The sequence below is a fragment of the Marmota marmota genome, unplaced genomic scaffold (genome assembly GCF_001458135.2).
Source record: "Marmota marmota marmota unplaced genomic scaffold, marMar, whole genome shotgun sequence".
NCBI lineage: Eukaryota > Metazoa > Chordata > Mammalia > Rodentia > Sciuridae > Marmota > Marmota marmota.
This window is the reverse complement of record NW_026000174.1, coordinates 29,739,951-29,758,733: the sequence shown is the minus strand read 5'-3', so window position 1 is coordinate 29,758,733 and position 18,783 is coordinate 29,739,951. Positions and strand designations below refer to the sequence as shown.

The 18,783-nt window shown below is 35.1% G+C and overlaps 1 protein-coding gene and 1 long non-coding RNA gene across 2 annotated transcripts in view; both read right to left on the bottom strand.

Moving 5' to 3' along the window:
• Window positions 1–1,187: 1,187 nt before the first annotated feature.
• Window positions 1,188–5,021, bottom strand: LOC125612072. Its single transcript, XR_007342351.1, has 2 exons — window positions 3,586–5,021; window positions 1,188–1,390 (listed from the first exon to the last, which is right to left on the bottom strand). It is a non-coding gene; the product is annotated as an uncharacterized LOC125612072 (long non-coding RNA).
• An 878-nt stretch (window positions 5,022–5,899) lies between these two features.
• Window positions 5,900–18,783, bottom strand: part of Nucb2 (nucleobindin 2) — a 47,004-nt gene continuing 34,120 nt past the window's right edge. Inside the window, 5 exon segments of the mRNA XM_048788430.1 lie at window positions 5,900–8,948; window positions 10,568–10,643; window positions 11,562–11,732; window positions 13,281–13,370; window positions 18,621–18,715. Coding sequence (XP_048644387.1) covers window positions 8,935–8,948; window positions 10,568–10,643; window positions 11,562–11,732; window positions 13,281–13,370; window positions 18,621–18,715 — 446 coding nt within the window. The 3' untranslated portion in view covers window positions 5,900–8,934.

Genomic DNA, 18,783 nt, shown 5'->3' with positions numbered 1-18,783 from the left:
AGCAGGGGTGGCTAGAGGCTCTCGCTGTGAGACCCAGAGGCATCTTCTTATTTTTGTGGTGCTGGGGACTGAACCAAGGGGCTCCCTCATCTCAGGCAAGTGCTCTAACACTGAGCTACATCTCCAGCAACACATTTTTTCAATGTTGCCAATTTTTTTCCCTCAGAAAATTACAACAAATACTACATATTTTCTTGATTTTACATTTAATATAATTTAAAAAGAACTTATATAAATGATAACTAGAATAATACTTTCTAATAAATACTGAAATGGAATAATTTTTACAATATATTCATAAAATGAATTCAAACATAACAAAAATTGTATAAAATCTGTCTGATTCTGTATCACATTAAAATCCAATTGTTGACTTGAAATATTAAAAAGTTAAAATGTCTAAACAAGCCAAGAAGAATTACATCTAATCTTCAAGGTAGTAGATTTTTTTTTTCAAAATTTAAAATTAACAGCCACGTTTATAAAATGTGTGTGTGTGTGTGTGTGTGTATAATTTCTTGGGTACTGGGGATGTAACCCAGAGGCACTTTACAACTGAGCTACATCCCCAACCTTTTTTATTTTGAAACAAGGTCTCACTAAATTGCTGAGGGCCTGGTTAAGTTTGTGACGCTGGCCTTGAACTTGGAATCACCATTCTCAGCCTCTTGAGTCACTGGGATTACAGGCATGTGCCACCACACCCAGCAAAAGGTTATATTTTTAATTCAACATTTAAATTGAAAAAACTTGCAAAATTCTTCCCCAAATTAGTAACAACAAAAGGGGCTGAGGTTGTGGCTCAGTAGTAGAGCACTTGCCTGGCATGTGTGAAACACTGGGTTCAATCCTCAGAACCACATAAAAATAAATAAAATAAAGGCATTGTGTTCATCTACAACCAAAAAAAAAAAAAAGAATTTATTTATATATATATACACACACACACACACACATTAAAAAGGTATTTAAAAGCCTGACTTTAAAATGGGATGTATAAATCATCTTATTAAATGGGTGTTAAAGCATAATATTGGAAAAATATGCATTATACAGCACTAGTTTCCATCATTAAAATGAAAAGCAATAATGAAAAAAATCTTTTTTCCTGTTTTAATTTCGAAAGACAATGTATGGTCTTCTATTCAAACCTATTTTAGGTACAAGCTTTCACATAAATACACATATTCCATCCAAAAAATTGATCTTTAATCAGAAGCTATACAAGTTGGTACATAGCATTTACTGAACAGAAGCTATTTTTAGAGTTACAAGGGCTTATGACTTTTATGTGTACTAAAAGATCTTGGTTTCAGAAGACCCGCCTTCACTCAAGAGGGGCTCTTTCTTCACCTTCAGCCTCCAGGTTTTTCAATTCTTAGGCTGTGAACTGGGAGGAGAGGCGCAGATAAAACTATGTCACCACAGAAGAATGAAACAGTCGCTCTGGGTATTAACTGACTTCAAGTTGTTGTCCTTAGAATAACATATTTAGCCTTTTTTACCTTTTATATAAATCTTTCAAAAATCAATTTGTTTTAAACAAAGTTACCATATCTTAATTAGTAATAAAACAGACTCCCTTAGAGAAAAGATGAATGGCTTGGAATTGTGAGGAGAATTTCTCTGAAAGCCCTGGTGATAAGTCCCATGAAGCTTACTATGAAATTTTAAGTCTGAAAATGGTGCTATAATATCCTGTATCTCTTAAAACTTTCTCCAATAATAAGAAAGTACATGAGAAATGCAAGAGTGGAAAAGTTAATACAAAACTGGGAAAATAAGCCAGGAGTGGTGGTGCATGCATATAATGCCACCTTCTAGGGAGGCTAAGGCTGAAGGATCTTGAGTTCAAGGCCAGTTTGGGCAACATAGTAAGACTCTGTCTCAAAAAAAAAAAAAAAAGGTGGGGGGGTGTGAAAATGGGAGAGTGCCTGGGAAGGAAAAGAACATGATTGAAACTCGGGTCATCAAATGTAATGAAGAAACAACACACTATGCTTATGGTGTCCATGTACAAATATGTAACAATGAATCTGAATCCCATCATTATGAATAACATAACTCACCAATAAAAATATGGAAAAAAGAAAATGAAAAAAACACACTATGCTACTTCTTTTCTAATCAGAAATTGCCCAATTCATGTCCTGGTTTTTCTGTACCAAAAAACATTTTTCTTTATTAATGATATTACAGAGAACATTTGGTGGGGTATAAAAATTACAGTGGATGGGCTTTTGCTTATTTTTAAAACTATTATTAAAAAGAGTACCAAAAAAAAAAAAAAAAAGAATTGAGCAAGGGACATCCATCACAGTCTGTTACATATCTATCCATAGCTGGCTCACTCTGTCAAAGAGGAGTGAGGAGTTGAAGATGCATACCATGAGTTAGAGATTCTGTTGCAGGGTGAGAAGTGCTCTCCAATGGGCAGAACCCACTTAGGAAGAACTGCCTGTTTGTCTAGCCAGCTCAAAAAAGCTGACCTATCTACAGAGGTGCTTTTCTTTCTCCCCAAATCAGCTTTGAATCTCAATGAAACATACAACGAGTCTCAAAGAGAATAAAAACACACAAACACCAAGAGAAATAAGAAATGCACAAAGGATTACAGCTGAGATTTAGTCAAAGAAATAAAGTAAGACAAACTTGTAAAATATACTATTCAATGCTACAGAACAAGAAGAAATCACTACACAAAGATGGTAGAGGTTTTAAATGATGATGTTTGGCAAAATGCTTCAATACTACCATTAAAATGTGTAAAACATTACAGGACATGATAAATATGTTTTTAAAAAGAAATAATCTATACATTACCACTTGAATAAGAAAATATTTAGAAAGCAACACCACCAAGAACAGAAAGGGTAAGAAGTAAAGCAAACCCAAGTCATTGTAACAATTGAAGAGTCATAGTGAACAGCAAGATAGATACAGCGACATGATAGAAAATCAGGATATCCGGGTTGTATGTTTCATATCCCACACATAGGGATTCTAAAGTGAGGGTAGGAACTTAACACAAAGGCACATACTTTGGCATCACTAAAACTGAACATTTAAAATGGACTAGAAAAAATATAACATGTTAACTATAATGCTTCATGGGAGACGGCAAAGAAAACTAGATGAATTTTTTTCTCTCATTTTTAAATCATTTGGACAGGTTATAACTTTGAAATCATGTAGAAAATAAATTGTTACTTACTTTAAAATTTGATTGAGTAGCAAAATCTTAAGAATTGGAAAATAAATATTTTAACACTTTAATTTTGAGTATATATATTCATAAACCTGGAAAGGCCAGGCAAATATACTTAGTACTAAAGATAAAATAAAATTAGATAAGCAAATTTGCACAGCAAAAGTCAAACCCATTGTGTACAATAGATTATAACAAAACAAAACTTGTTTACACAGGCATGCAGAGCTTTGAGGGCAACCAAATGGGTGATTATGTAGGGAGAAGTACCCAGTCAAGAGCTAGCTGATAACCAAGCTGAGGCATTCATCCTCCTTGGGCACATGACTGACATCAATTAAAATGTTTACTAAGAGCTCTGTGAAAATTATAAATACCTGTAAACATGAAGTGCAGTTGTTCTTCTATGTAGTTCTCTGGGAAATATTTGAATAACTCTTAAGTTCCTACAATTAAATCAAAAGCTTCATTGGTTTTGTTTTGCTATTTCATTAAACAGGTTGGCAGCTCTTGAACTGTAAGTCCAGATTTTTCAATCTGGTGTCTTTGCCATTTGCTATTGCTGCTTGTTCTGGCTCAGTACTTGGATTCCCTAAGCAATGTTTATGAATTCATAGATAATCACTCATTTAAAAAATAAAATTAAGGGACTGGGGCTGTGGCTCAGCAGTGGTATACTTGCCTAACATGTGTGAGGCACTGGGTTCGATTCTCAGCACCACATATAAATAAAAAAAAAAAGGTCTATCAACAACTAAAAAATAAAAATTAAAAATAATAATAATTTTAAAAGTGGGTAAGGAAAGATTTGGATTCTATTAATAATATTTTGTTTTTTAAAAAAGAAAAGCAAAAATAGGATCGAATTGTCTTCAAATACCACATCTCAGAAAGCAGGTTCTCATTGCTGTCTCGATTATATCATCCACAAGGAAGGAAAAAGCAAACTTTGCATTTTAATACCTCAGTTAACCAATTTCAACAAAATCTGTGAATTTAAAAAGTATTTAGTTGAGGCACCAGTGGTTAAAGGGTGAAGGTAGACTTCTTCAGCAGTTTCTTCAGGGGATAAAATTGTTGCATGAACATGATGAATTTCATCATCTAATTCTGGTTCTTTTTAAATTTCTTCTTGATTGTACCTCACAGCTATAAGATAAAGATTAAAATTTATGTACTAACCAAACTGGGCTTCTCAAAAATTTGCCCTAAAAAAAAAACAGACTTCTTAAAATCACATTATCATAAAATACTAACACTCTCTTATATGTGAAAAAAGATTTGCACTTAGGCTTATGGCAATATAAATCTGTTCATTATCATAAAAATAATGCTGTTGTAAGCAAATCTTGGTTAAAAAATATATGGCCATGTCTCAAAGGAACTTTTTTTAACCACTGCTTTTTTTTTAATTTTTTAATTTGTTCTTTTTAGATATACATGACAGTAAAGTATATTTTGGCGTATTATATATACATAGTTTAACAAATTCTAATTAGGATCTATTCTTATGGTTGTACATGACGCAGAGTTACCCTGGTTGTGTGTTAAAATATAAGGACAGGAAATTTATGTTCCAGTTAATTCTACTGTCTTTCCTATTCCCCTCTCCACTCCCTTCCCTTTGTTTGCCTTTGTCTAATCCAATGGACTTCTATTCTTCCCTTCCCTATTTTCCCTTCTTGTGGATTAGTGTCCACATATCAGAGAGAACATTTGGCCTTTCTTTTTTGGGACTGGCTTATTTCACATAGAAAGTAAAAAGTTTTTACGTGGGGATGTGGCTCAGTGATAGAGTATTTGCCTAGCATGCATAAGGCCCTGGGTTCCATCCCCAACACTAAAAATAAATAAATAAATAAGTCTAAGGAATAATGATCTTTTTTAAAATCAAATTTTTCTTTTTTTTTTTTTTTGGCGGGGGGAGGGGGAGTACTGTAGATTGAACCCAGAGGCACTTTACCATTAAGCTATATCCCCCATCCTTTTTTTGTTTTGAAATAGGGTCTCACTGAGTTGCTGAGGATGGCCTTGAACTTGTGATCCTCCTGCCCCAACCTCCCAAATCGCTGGGATTAAAGGTATGCTTCAACTGCACCCAGCTCTTTTCTTTTTTGAGATGGAGTCTTGGTATGTTGCCCAATCTGGCTTCAAACTCCTAGACTCAAAAAATCCTCCTACCTCACTTTCTCTTCCAAATGACTGGAACAGGTAGAGTCACTGCACCTGTCTAAAATCAAATTTAATAATATATACCTAAGGGTACTATAAAATTTATGTTTCAGGAAAATTCATACATAAAACTCAAAATTACTAATACATACCACTTAGTTAGCTAAGCCAAAGCTATTTAACATCTAAAGAAATAAATAGAATGTCATAAATTAAATTTAGCCCCAATACTTTTTTTCTCCAATATTTTCTATTAACTATAAAGAATAATATTTGCAATTTTCTCAGAAGTAACATTCAGTCATAAATGCCCGGAAATGGAATTACTTTAGTCCATAAGTAATTTTAGGTTTCACAATTCTTTTTTGAATAATATAAATTATGATAATTTGCTGGAAACCATGAGATGTTGTTACCAGAGGCTGAAAGTCAACTGTAGAGTGACCCTGGGTCCTCAGGTATAATACCTATGATTAGGAAAATTGGCCTGGCACAGAAACAAGTACAACAAGGCAGGGATGGTAATTAGAGCAAGTTTATTGCAAGGTGAGGTAAAGACAAGAGAAAGTGAGATACCCTAGAAAGAGGGGTGGGCAGACTGGCTAGGGACAGAAATGCACAGCAATGGTTAGGCTGTAGGCTTTTGTTAGGATATGGTGCAGTGATGTGAAACCTTGGAGTGGCAGTAAGCACACTTCTTTAGGCTGGTTCCTTGTTCAGCTGCTGTCCATTAGGGGGAAGTCATATGCTGCACTGTGTAAAAATTGAGGGCAAAGATCTATGTACTGGAGTACCTCTCTCTGGCCTAGCACCATGGGTGAAGTTTTTATAAAGGTCAGCTGACTCTTGGAGCAGCTTGCAGGTGCATGCCCAATCCTAGGAACATGATGTGTGCTCATCAATCTACGGAGGAGTGTGACATGTCCTTTTGTGGAATATGGGGAAAGGGCATAGTCAATGGTACTATTCAGTGACTCTGAGTAGTCTTCCCATCTTCCTTAGATGGATTTCTTCTATAGCCCCCTCACACAAAAGGGGTGAAACAGGTATGAATTATGTCCTTATGGCATCACATGACGGCTATTAAGTCCTCTGAGTCAATCATCAGTCAGGAGTCTTTTTACAGATGTCCCCTTTGGTTTCTTCTATTCCTGCTCATCATTAGCTAACTACCTATGATAATGATATGTCTACATTAATATCCATTCATTATTCTCATGTCAAAAATCATCAAAAGAAAGTTCTCTTTCAATTATTTTCCACTTTAACCCCAGTTCACCATCTAAAGAAGTTTACCAAGATAATACCAATCATATCACTAGTCACAGAAATCATCTATAAAAGATTGTTTCAAACCATCTTTCTACATTGCCCACAATTTAAACAATAGAGATAGAAATTCTGCTCCATCTTTAAAGAAACAGAGGCTATTACTATGTTGAGTAGTTTCTGTATGTATGTGTGCTTTATAGCCAGTATATAAAGAACTTTTCTAAATTGCTATATTTAATTTTAAGATCGATGATTTAAGGGGAAGAAAGTCTATGGTATGTTTCGAGCAGAATTAATGATTATTTTAAAATACTTAAAATGAGGACTAATAATTTTTAAAAATGATTAATGTTAAGAAAAACAATGTAAAAATCATAAGGCTCTAGAGTGGATTGGCTCAACCTGCTTTTAACATGCATTCTCGTAACACAGAGGTAGGAAAGTCAAACACTGTTAATTCCCAGACTCCCTTATAGAGAGGGTTCCAGATACAATTGGTGCAATCAATCAGGAGCACTCACTTGAGGTTTTCCTCTGAACAGAGTTACATGGAGAGAGAAGCAGAACAGGAGGTATCCGTTTTCCCGGCACAGAGCATGGCAGAGGTCGTGTGGTTCTGGAGTTGGCAACTATTCACAATGTTCTAACCCAGCAAGTGGCTTCCTGATCTGGCAAGCAGCTTCTTGACTGTTCCAAAGTCAGCAGCTCCTTTGAAGGTACACTCTTGTGACGTAGTTTCTAGAAGTCCAGCCTAGGTTTGTATCTTCAGAAGATATCTGAGAATCTCCCAAAGATTCTGTGAGCGATCTACACTCCTTAATCAATACCCTCTGTTTAAAGATACAGAATAATCTTCTGAAGGAAGATCCAACTAACTACAACCAAGAATCTTGACAAAGACAGGATTTGGTATTAAAAATTTGGTAATAAAAATTAAAAGTAAAGTGCAGCAAGTAAAAGCACCTTAAATATGGGGTTGGCACGGAGTTCATAGCTCAGTTGATTTGATCCCCAGCACCAAAAAAAAAAAGTCAGAAGGTGGGGAATGGCATAGTTGAGGAAATAGGACTTTGGGCAATGAGACCTCCTGCCAACCAAGGTTAAGGTATCTGACAAAGTAGTGGTAGGACTTCAGAAGGCTATCATGTGCTGACTGCTTCTGGCCAAGCATACAAGATAAATGCAACTCAGGCTAAGATTCACAAGTCTGCAGATACAAGGCAAGACAGCTTTGCTGAAGGAACTTCTCTCTGCCTACAATATCAATTGAGAAAGCCCCAAATCTATGTCTCTTTGAATTGAAAAAGTCAGCTACTACTGCACTCCAACTGAAACCGTTATATCAGTAAAGGCTCTGAGGAAGCTGCTAACATTTTTCAAGAACCTTCTCTTAAGAATTTTCTGCCAGCCAGGTATGTGCCTATAATCCCAGCTATTCAGGAGGCTGAGGCAAGAGGATCATAAGTTTGAGTCCTGCCAGTGCAACCTACGGAGACCCTATGTCAAAATCAAAAATAAAAAGGGCCAAGGGTTAATTCAGTGGTAGAGTGTCCTTGGATTCAATCCCCAAGACTGAGAAAAAAAAATTTTTTTCTACCTAGTAATAGAAGCTATTCTCAGAGAAAAGATCAAATTAAGACTGCTGCCATCCCATCCAAGACTATAGTCTGAAAGGGTCTCAAGTAGGTATCATTTGTTTAAGACCGAAGGGATGGAAAGAGCACAGAAGCCAGCAAGTAAATAAAGAGGTTCTTTCTTAAAAACCGTCTTTTAACTAAGTTAAAAATGTCTTTGATTGTGGTTACTCATGGAAATAACTGAAGGGGGAAAAAATACCCAGAAACTTCTTAAGTTTGGGGAGAACTATTTGGCAAAAAAATCAAAATAACAAATAACAACCAAACCTAGCTTGCAACAGCCTGTAGCTATTAACTATCTAAAACGATCCTGGCACCTCCAAGCCCATAATAGTAGGAAGTGAATTTCTAAAACCTTCCAGTTTCCAATTCCCATGCAGACATGTCCCTGAAAATTAATGGTCAATAAAAGCCTCCTATAGGGTAAAGCCAAGGACTTGAGGACATTAAATAAGGGACTTCCTCTCAGAAAAGTGAACTGGGGTTACCTGAAGGGCAAAATAAGGAATATATCCATGATCACAGCAGACATTACTATTTTTGCCAAACAGTACTTTTTAATTGCTAGGGATCAGTGTCCATTATATTTCCAATTCTTTCTTTTTCTAAAAGCTAGTTTATTTGTTTGTTTGTTTGTTTGTTTTGCTATTTCCCTACACCTATGCATTATGTATGTGGTGCTTTGGGGGCAGTAAACTTGCCCTTCAGTTAGTAGGTGGTCATAACTCAAGGAGCCATAACCTAACCTGAAGAAAGGGGAAACACCCAGCTATGATGGTCTTAGAACCAATATGTAATGATGGAGTAGATTTCTGGTGGTTTCTCTTTGGGATGGGAGGAGTGTTTTCTGTCTCAGAAAAAGAATATATAGAGAGTCTTCAGTAGCTAGACTGATTCAGGTTAAAACTATAAGTTGTCTACCAAACACTTCCTCCTTCCTTCTTCTTAGTAAAACCCTAACTTTCAGTTAGTCACATTACTGTGTGGACTTTTCAGCCTCCCCAGCTAGGTTTGGCTATGTGACTTAGTTCTAGCCAATGAGATGTAAATTTAAGTGCTGCTGGTTGTAGAAAATTGCCTCAAGCTGATTCAACTGAGGAAAGTCTTTCCTTGCCCTTCCCCACAGACTCCAACAGCAATCTCAGTGAAAGCGGAGGTAGCTTGAGGATAAAAAGCACACACTGAGGAAGACAGGAACTTCAGAACCACCTACTTCTAGATTTCTTCTATGTAAGGGGTGGGAAATTCTATTTAGTTTAAAACACTATAATCTTTGGTTTTCTGTTATAAGTAACAGAACCTAATCTTAAATGATAAAGTATACAGAAAAAATACAAATGAAAACTAACCTGAATTCGTAGAAAAAGCTATTCATTTTAAGAATTTCCAGCAGTTTTTGCTAAAAATAGGCAAAAGTTATCAGGAAACTCTGGAGAATAGTATGGTCTTTTCACAATAATTTATAATATCAAAAAGACATTTATTGAAAGAAGGGATAATAAGCACCCATAAAAGAATATCTATCTTTATGAGTAAGTGAGAACTATTTATTTTCAAAGCAGTAGACAGACCTTTCTCACTTAATAATATTTTCATTAAATTCTGGCATGAGGCCACTTAAAAACTAAAGGAGAACAAGGGGAAGACAAGGGAGGTATGATGAATGTGTTTTCTTCCTTGTTATGGTAGATTTATTCTTAAATGTCTGTGTCCAAAAACATGTGTTCCTGTTTTAAAGATATCTTCCTTTATTCTGAATATGCTTTAAAATATTTATTGAGCGGAGAACAAGGAAAGGAGGTAAAAAGATGAAACAGATGTTAACAGGTTTCTTCCAAGTTCTGGTGGACTTCGGAACTTTAAATGTCTGTTCAAAAGAAATATGCTCTCATTTTAAACATATCTTCCTTTATTATGAATATTCATTTACTTACAGATTTAACAAGTCTTTTTAAAAATATGTTTAGTGAATCATAGATTACAATTTAAAAACACATACTTTGGTAAGATCAATATAATTGATTAGAAAAATTTATTAATAATGTTGAAATAAATCATTTCACCATAAATGTGGTTATCAAATTATACAGCATTTCAAAAATGCTGATGCATAAAATTTTTGAAGGACTTTCATTTTTCTGTGATGCAAATTTCTCAATTTCTACAAATATATAAAAACCATAAATCTTAAAAATCTAAAATTATACTCTATCTGTAATAAATGTGGATTGAAATTTATAGTGGTGTATTTTCCTAAAAAATAAACAAAATTACATACGTGGTTTCAACTCTCCAGTTGTTCCTGATGGAGCAATTCCTTGTTGTAATTTTTTCTGTTCCATCTGCTGAATGGCCTGTTGAATGGAAAAAGAAAATATTTAAAGTAAGAATTATTTGATCTTTTACATATATGTGACCTTTGACAAAGCATCAAAAACTAATTGAAAATTGTTTTCAAACTATAAAATTTAGATTAATATTGTACAAAGTAATTTTTTAAATACTAAAATTTAAAATACAATAGCTAATAGTACATTGAAAAAGGATCTTACAAAAACACAGGCTTTAGCACAGCACCTAACATCAATTTTTTGTTTTGTTTTGGTATCAGGATTTGAACCCGGTAGCATTTAACCATTGAGCAACATCCCCAGGCCTTTTTTTAATTAATTAATTTACTTATTTAAATTAGGTATATATGACAGCAGAATGCATTTCATTGTACACAACTGTAGCACAACTTTTCATCTCTCTTGTTGTACGTGATGTAGCATCGCACCATATGTGCACTCCTATATGTACTAGAGTAATGATGTCCATCTCATTCCACCATCTTTTCTGCCCCCATGCCTCCTCCCCTCCCCTCCCTTCCCTTTGAGTGCTTGCCTCATATGCACAAGGCCCTGGGTTCAGTGGCCAGCACCACAGGAAAAAAAAAAAAAAGTTTAAGGGCCAGGTATGGTGGCCCAGCCTTTTTTATTTTTATTCTTTTTATTTTGAGATAGGGTCTCACTAAGTTGCTTAGGGCCTAGATAAATTGCTCAGGCTGGCTTTGAACTTGCAACCCTCCTCCCTCCACCTCCCAATCTGCTGGCATTACAGGCATGGGCCACCATGCCCGCTTATTTTTGGTTTTGTTTTCGCTATTTGGCTGTGCTAGGTGGGGATCAAATCCAGGGCTTCATGCATGCCAAGCATGCACTCTACCACTGCACCACACTCCCAATCCCTAGCATTCATTCAAATGTCATAATCCTTTCACAAAATACCACCTGATGATATTCCTGCTTCTGAGCTTCAAGCTGATCATGCTGACGCTGCAGCTCTTCTTTTTGTTTCTGAAGTTCATCAGCCTTCTTCTTAAGTTCATCTTCTTGTAAAGCAATAATATTTTCATACTCTTTTAGTTCCTCCTCTGTGAAGAACTGCTGCTGATCCAATGTCTAAAAGAAAAAGAAAATGAGGAAAAAATAATCTTAGAAATAACCAAGTCTGATTCAGCTCTAAAATTTTATGATTAGTACAAAAATACATTTATAATATTACATATTTTGGGTAAAAAAAAATGGGAAATAAGAAAAAATATACTTATGTAGTCATTTGAGCTCCAATTTGTCTAGAGCTGACTGGTTTTATCAATGAAGAGTTCCATATCGTGGGAAACCCCTCAGTCCTGGGTAAACCAGAACAGTTAGTCACCCTACCCTGTTTTCTGGACAATTAAAAACATAATTTAAATGACAATTTTTATTTTTTATGTAAAAAACACAACATTCTTTCTTTGATTTATTTTGGTTGATATCTCCCAACTATTCTTTTGAAATTGTGTATATACACATTTATATAGTTATAAATTGGTATACTTTTCTGAATCAATGTGGCAAGATATATTGAGAAACTAAAAGTTTTCAGAAACCTTGAGAATAGTTCTATTCATGGGAATTAATCTCAGGGAAATCATCACAGTTTGCCCACAAATGTTTAATTAAATAGATAACTATAATACTATTATTTATTATAGTAAAATATTAAATTTTGCCTAAAACATATAAACCTGGAGGAATGGTTACATAAATTATGCTGTAACTAAACAACCATATGTTAAGTAGTTATTTCTTCTGTGGGGGGTAGTACCAGGGATTGAACTCAGGGGCACTCAACCACTAATCCACATCCTTAGTCCTATTTTTGTATTTTATTTAGAGACAGAGTCTCACTGAGTTGCTTAGCATCTCCCTGTTGCTGAGGTTGGCTTTGAACTTTCAATCCTCCTATCTCATCGTCCTGAGCTGTTAGAATTATAGGCATGCACCATCACACCCAGCCCAACTAGTTGTTTCTTAAATCATGTTTTTCGAAAATCACAATGAAAAATGTTCATGAAGTATTATCAAATAAAAAGCAGTACTTCATGAACATATAGTCATTTATATAACAAAAACATTTTTAAAAATACATAAATGTTTCAAGAGCTATGTAATGTTTTGAACAACTAATAATAATAAAAAAAGAAATTCTTTAAATAAAAAAATACATAAATGTGAATATATGTGTATCTATAAATTAAGAATAGCATAATACATTGTTTACATATATGCTACATATACATGAGCTGTGTACTATTCCAAATTGGCATAATAGAATGCATAATTTAAATGTTTACATTTAAATGACAGAATTACTAGTAACTTCTAATTTATTCTTTAAATGTATCTATATTTTTAAATTTTAATAATGTATATCATTTTATATTTAGTAAGAAGTATGTTTATAAAGACTTCTAATTATTTTTAATGTGCTAATACATAACAGATCCATTACTACAAGCTTTCCAAGAATCAGGTTCGTTATTTTATAGTGACATTTTATATAAAAAAACCAAGACAGTAAGACTATACATGCAAACAAAACAAGGAACAAAAGTTAAAAGTTGAATAAACTGATGCAGACTTTCTTGAACCATACTTTCTATTTGAAGTTGATTCTATTACCTCCCAGCTATCTGGCTCTAAGAATTCTTTTTTTTCTGTAGCTTTCAAAAATTCTTCCAGAGTCACCAGTCGGTCTTTGTTAGTATCAACCTGATTAAAGAAAAACATATGTATAATATAAAATAAATATTTCTATATTATTTCATCTTTCTTCTATTATTAGAAGTAACTATCTTCTAAAGGAGGCTACTACATAATATATAAAAATTAGGACTGCCTTAACCTCCACAGAAAACAGAAAAAAAAACACTCAATATTATAATAGAATTAGGAAATAAATACCTTTCAATCCTGTATGAATGAAACTTTAACATACAAGATATCTATATACCCAAAGATCAAAACATTTGAGTCAGCTAATCTGACTGGTTAAGTGCTACTGTCTTCTTCTGTCACCTATAATCCTCCTAAAAATCAAATGCTTGGGCAAGAAAAATCACCATTCCAAATGAGTATTGTTTTAGCCATGTGTAAAAGAGTTTAATTAAAGTAGTCCCTATTGTGTGTTGTATGCATATATGAATATATAACAGCAAATCCATCATAATGTACAACTATAAGGTACAAATTTTAAAATGTGGGAAAAAGTACTCACAACATTTTTTCTAAAAAAGAAACAACTAACTAAATTAAAACTAAAGTTGACTATTTCTCCAAATCCTCTTAATGACTAATACAGACTGGCAAATTCAGTTACAAAGGTTAACTTTATAACAGTCAAGAAAATTCATTTGATATTTGAGGTACTTCCAAGAAACAAAGATCCCAATTCATTATTAACAGCTCATATATTCAGGTGACAATCACTGAAGTCAAACAGTGGGCTTTAGTAATCCTGCATCATATGATACCCATATCACAAGTTTTTTTCTTGGAAGGAGGAAGGGCAGGACAAGCACCACAAAAAAGGGCAAATATTTCATTAGGAGGGTCATGGAGGTCTTTCTAAAGAATGAACATTTGAGCACACTTGAGAATAAATCTGCTAAAAGTGAGCCCAGGAGATGATCTAGGCAAAATGTTCCAGGAAGAAGAAACTTCTATTCATATGCCTTAAAATGAGAATAACCCTGGTGAGAGGTAAACACCAAGAAGACCAATGTAGACAGTAGAGTGTGACAAAATCACGAGACATGGGATCAGAGAGCAAGGCAAGGGTGAGTGAAATCATGCCATGACCATTACAACATGAGACAGGACTCACCTTCTAAGTGAAACAGCAAGCCACTGAAGTATTCTGAGTAAGAGAACACTATGACCTGACTTATGCTTTTCTTCCCCCCCCTCCCTTTGTGGTACTGGGGATGCAACCAGGGCCTAGTGCAGTGCTCTGTCACTGAGTTACATTCCAAACCCTAATTTATGTTTTTAAGAGATTACTCTGCCATCTGTACTGCTGTGTGGGTAGGTGATTGCAGATAAGATGCAGAAGCTGAGATACCAGCCAGGAGATTGCCTTTATTTTTTTAAGAAATACTTGGAATTGAACCCAGAATCTCACACAGTACCCTATCAACTGAACTACATCCCAGCACCAGTCAGGAGAGGATAGGAAAGGTAGCAGAATACAACAGTTACTAATAGGGCATTATGTAAAAATGTGGATGTGTAACCGATGTGATTCTGCAATCTGTATTTGGGGTAAAATTGGGAGTTCATAACCAACTTGAATCTAATGTATGAAATATGATATGTCAAGAGCTTTGTAATGTTTTGAACAACCAATAAAAAAAAAAAAGAAATACTTGGAATTGAACCCAGAATCTCACACAGTACCCTATCAACTGAGCTACATCCCAGCACCAGTCAGGAGAGTATACGTGGGACAAAGTGGTCAAATTCCAGATTTATTCAAAAGGGAGATCAATGAAGACTAGCTTCAGGATATGAAGAAAGAGAAATTAAGAATGACTTAGCTTGAGAAATCAGATAAATCATAATTCATTCACTGAAATGAATAAGGCTGAGGGAGGAACAGGCCTGGTTATGGTGAAGAAGTGCATTAAACATGAAATGGGAAAGGTCAAACAAATATAAGCCTGGAGAACAGAAAAAGGAAAAACTGGTGATTAATAATTTTGAATTCACCAGGGCATACACAGAGACACAGGACTCCATTTATCATCTAAGGAAAGAGAAGATAGAAAGGAGAACACAGCTCAGGGCACTGCAACATTTAAAACTTGGGAAGAAGAGGGACAGACAGCAAGGAAAATTGAGAAGAAAGAGCAAGTGAGTATAAGGAGGTGTGGTTCCCCAAAGGCCAAGGGTTATGGTTTGGATATGAGGTACCCCCCTAAAAGCTCAATGCAGGAATACTCATAGGTAAAATGATTTGATTTTGAAAGCTGTAATCTATTTAGTCCATGCTAGTTTGAATGGACTGACTGGGTGGTAATTGTAGGCAGGTGGGGCATGGCTGGAGTAGGTTACTGGGGGCTTTTCCGGAAAGATGCAGCTTCCCTGTGGTTCCTTTTCCCTCCCCTCTGCTTCCTGACCCCACCATGAGCTGAGCCATTTTCCTTCATTAGGCCCTTCCTCAATGATGTGCTGCCTCACCTTAGGCCCAGAGCAATGGAGCCAGTCATCTATGCACTGAGACCTCTGAAACCCAAATAAACTTTTCTTCCTCTAAGTTGTTCTTGTCAGGTATTTTGGTCACAGTGACACAAAGCTGACTAAAACACCAGGTAAAGAAAGCATTTCAAGAAGAGTGAAGCATCAACTGTATCAAATACAAGAGTCAAGTAAGATGAGACAACTGAATTGGTCATCTGACAAGAGAAATTTCATTGGAATGGTGAAGGCTACAGCACAGATTGTGAAGAAAACAAAAGGTGAGGAATAACAGAAACAGGAAGAGTAAACAACTATACAGAACAATTTCCCGTGAAGGAAAGAATGGAAATGCAGCAATAAGTTCAAGTATGGTTTTGTTTTTAAGTTGAAAAATACTAGGTCATGTTTGTCTCCTAATGAGAATGATCTAATAGAGTAGGAAAAACTATGCAAGAGCGAAAGGAGGATAACAGCAAGAACAAAGTCCTTCAAGAGGAGATACTGAATGGGACCTCGTGCACAGGTAGAGAAGGCCTTCCATAGGAACAGCAGGAATTTATCCACAGTCGGGTCCAGTGGTACATGTCTTTAATCCCAGTGACTAAGGAGGCTGAGGCAAGAAAATCAAAAGTTTGAGGCTAGCCTCAGCAACTTAGTGAGACCCTGTATCAAGATAAATAAGAAGTAGCTCAGTGGTATAGCACCCCTGGGTTCAATTCCCAGTACCAAAAAAAGAAAAACAAAAGTTTATCTACAATTAACAGAAGACAAGACAAAATAAATGATACAGATGCAAATTGGATGATAGATTTGATAGAGGAAAGATGAAGAAATTCTCTTGATTGCTTTTATTTTCTCAGTAAAATGAGAGGAGTGGGAGGGGAGAAGGAGGAAAGGGAAGTGTCTTTGAAGGTATAAGGAGAGGGAAGAATATTCGAAACTGTCAGACTGTGATTGTGGGGATGTGGATGTTCAGGGGGAATATACAACTGCCAGCAGAGGGCCTGCTAGCAATCTGTGCTTGGAAGACTGAAGTTAACATGTTTCCATATTAATCTCCAGCCACGGTCCACTATCCCAATATAGTAGAAAAAAACAGGGCTATGAACTTAGTAGTTATTACAAGTGATGTACTTAGGTAATCAGCATTCTATTTGCAAAGGGCCTCATCCACCATCTATTTAATAAGAAGCATGCATCATAGTCTGGACACCTAATTTGGAGGGGGAAGAAGCTCACTGAACAGGCAAATTTAAAATATCTAGTTGGAGCCGGGGTTGAGGGTCAGTGGTAAAATGCTTGCCTGGCACATGTGAGGCACTGGGTTAGATTCTTAGCACCACGTAAAAAATGAATAAATAAAGTAAAGGTATTGTGTCCATCTATAACTAAAAATATATTTTTAAAAAATATGTCTAGTTGCTTTGAAAGGACAGAAATTAAAATTTTAAGACCCTGGTTGGTTTGGGCTATTGTTCCCAGCTATTGCTCCCTCCTGTAATAGGATTATACACCTCCGCCCAGTGGCACATGACTTGCTGAACCATCCTGTAAGAGGTATACATCCACTTCTCACTGACTGGGGACTTTACCCAGATATGCTTTAGTCAAGGGGCTATAGTAAGTAAATGTGAGGTTTACCCTAGATAAACATAAGTCTTAAGTAATACAGAGTTTGACTTGGAGTTTCTTATGATCCAGGTAAGACCCAGATAGAGACCATTCCTGTAGCCTAGAAATGATAAGACATGTAGAGCCAAGCCTAGCTGGGCCAGATTTGGCCAAGCCAGCCTAACCCTGCCATACCTATCTGACATTAACCTTTAAAGCTTAATAATATTAACAAGAAATAAATATTTGTTATTGCAAGCCATTAATGTGTTGGTATTTTGTGATTTTTCTTAGTATAGGTTGAGTATTCCTTATCCAAAATGCTTGGGATCAGAAGTGTTTGGGATATTGGATTTCTTTGAATTTTGGAATATTTGCACATACATAATGAAATATCTTGGGGATGGGACCCAAGTCTAAACATAAAATTCATTTATGTCTCATATATACCTTATACACAGCCTGAGGTAATTTTATACAATTTTGCAAATAATTTGGTACAGGGGAGGGGAGGGGAGGGGGGATAGTAGAGGATAGGAAAGGCAGCAGAATACCACAGACACTAGTATGGCAATATGTAAATCAGTGGGTGTGTAACCGATGTGATTCTGCAACCTGTATACGGGGTAAAAATGGGAGTTCATAACCCACTTGAATCAAAATGTGAAATATGATATATCAAGAACTATGTAATGTTTTGAACCAACAATAAAAATTTAAAAAATAATAATAATAATAATTTGGCACAAGAAACAAAGTTTCATGGTATGAAATTCCCATTTATGGAATCTTATCAGTGCTCAAAAAGTTTTGAATTCTGAAGCAATCTTTATTTTGGATTTTTGAATTGAGGATGGTCAACCTGTAAAAGCTAATGTAGGTTTTTAAAATGCCAAATGTTGAGCTTCATTGTTTCATACTACTAAAAAAAAAGAAAAGAAAAGAAAAAAAGATTTTATAGTTCATATGCAATAGCATCTTAATCTTTTAAAAATAGTTTCAAATTATGTTATTTAAACTTAGGGAATCTAGCATAATATTCTGAAAAAAAATGCAAAATCCAATTAAATACCTACTTTCTATCTTTTTCATTTTATGGGAATATTTATTGCAAAAAACTTTAATAATCCAAAGAAACAACATATACACTCTTAAACTTTTAAAACATACCTCACTCATTACATGTTCCCTCATTCTAAGTCTTTCTTCCTCCATTTCTACCATATCATCCTCTTCATTTTGGGCATCATATACTTTCTCCAACTAAAAATAAAATTTAAAGGCCATCATGAAAGAAGAGAAGACTAAAAAAAAAAAAAAAAAAAAAAAAAAA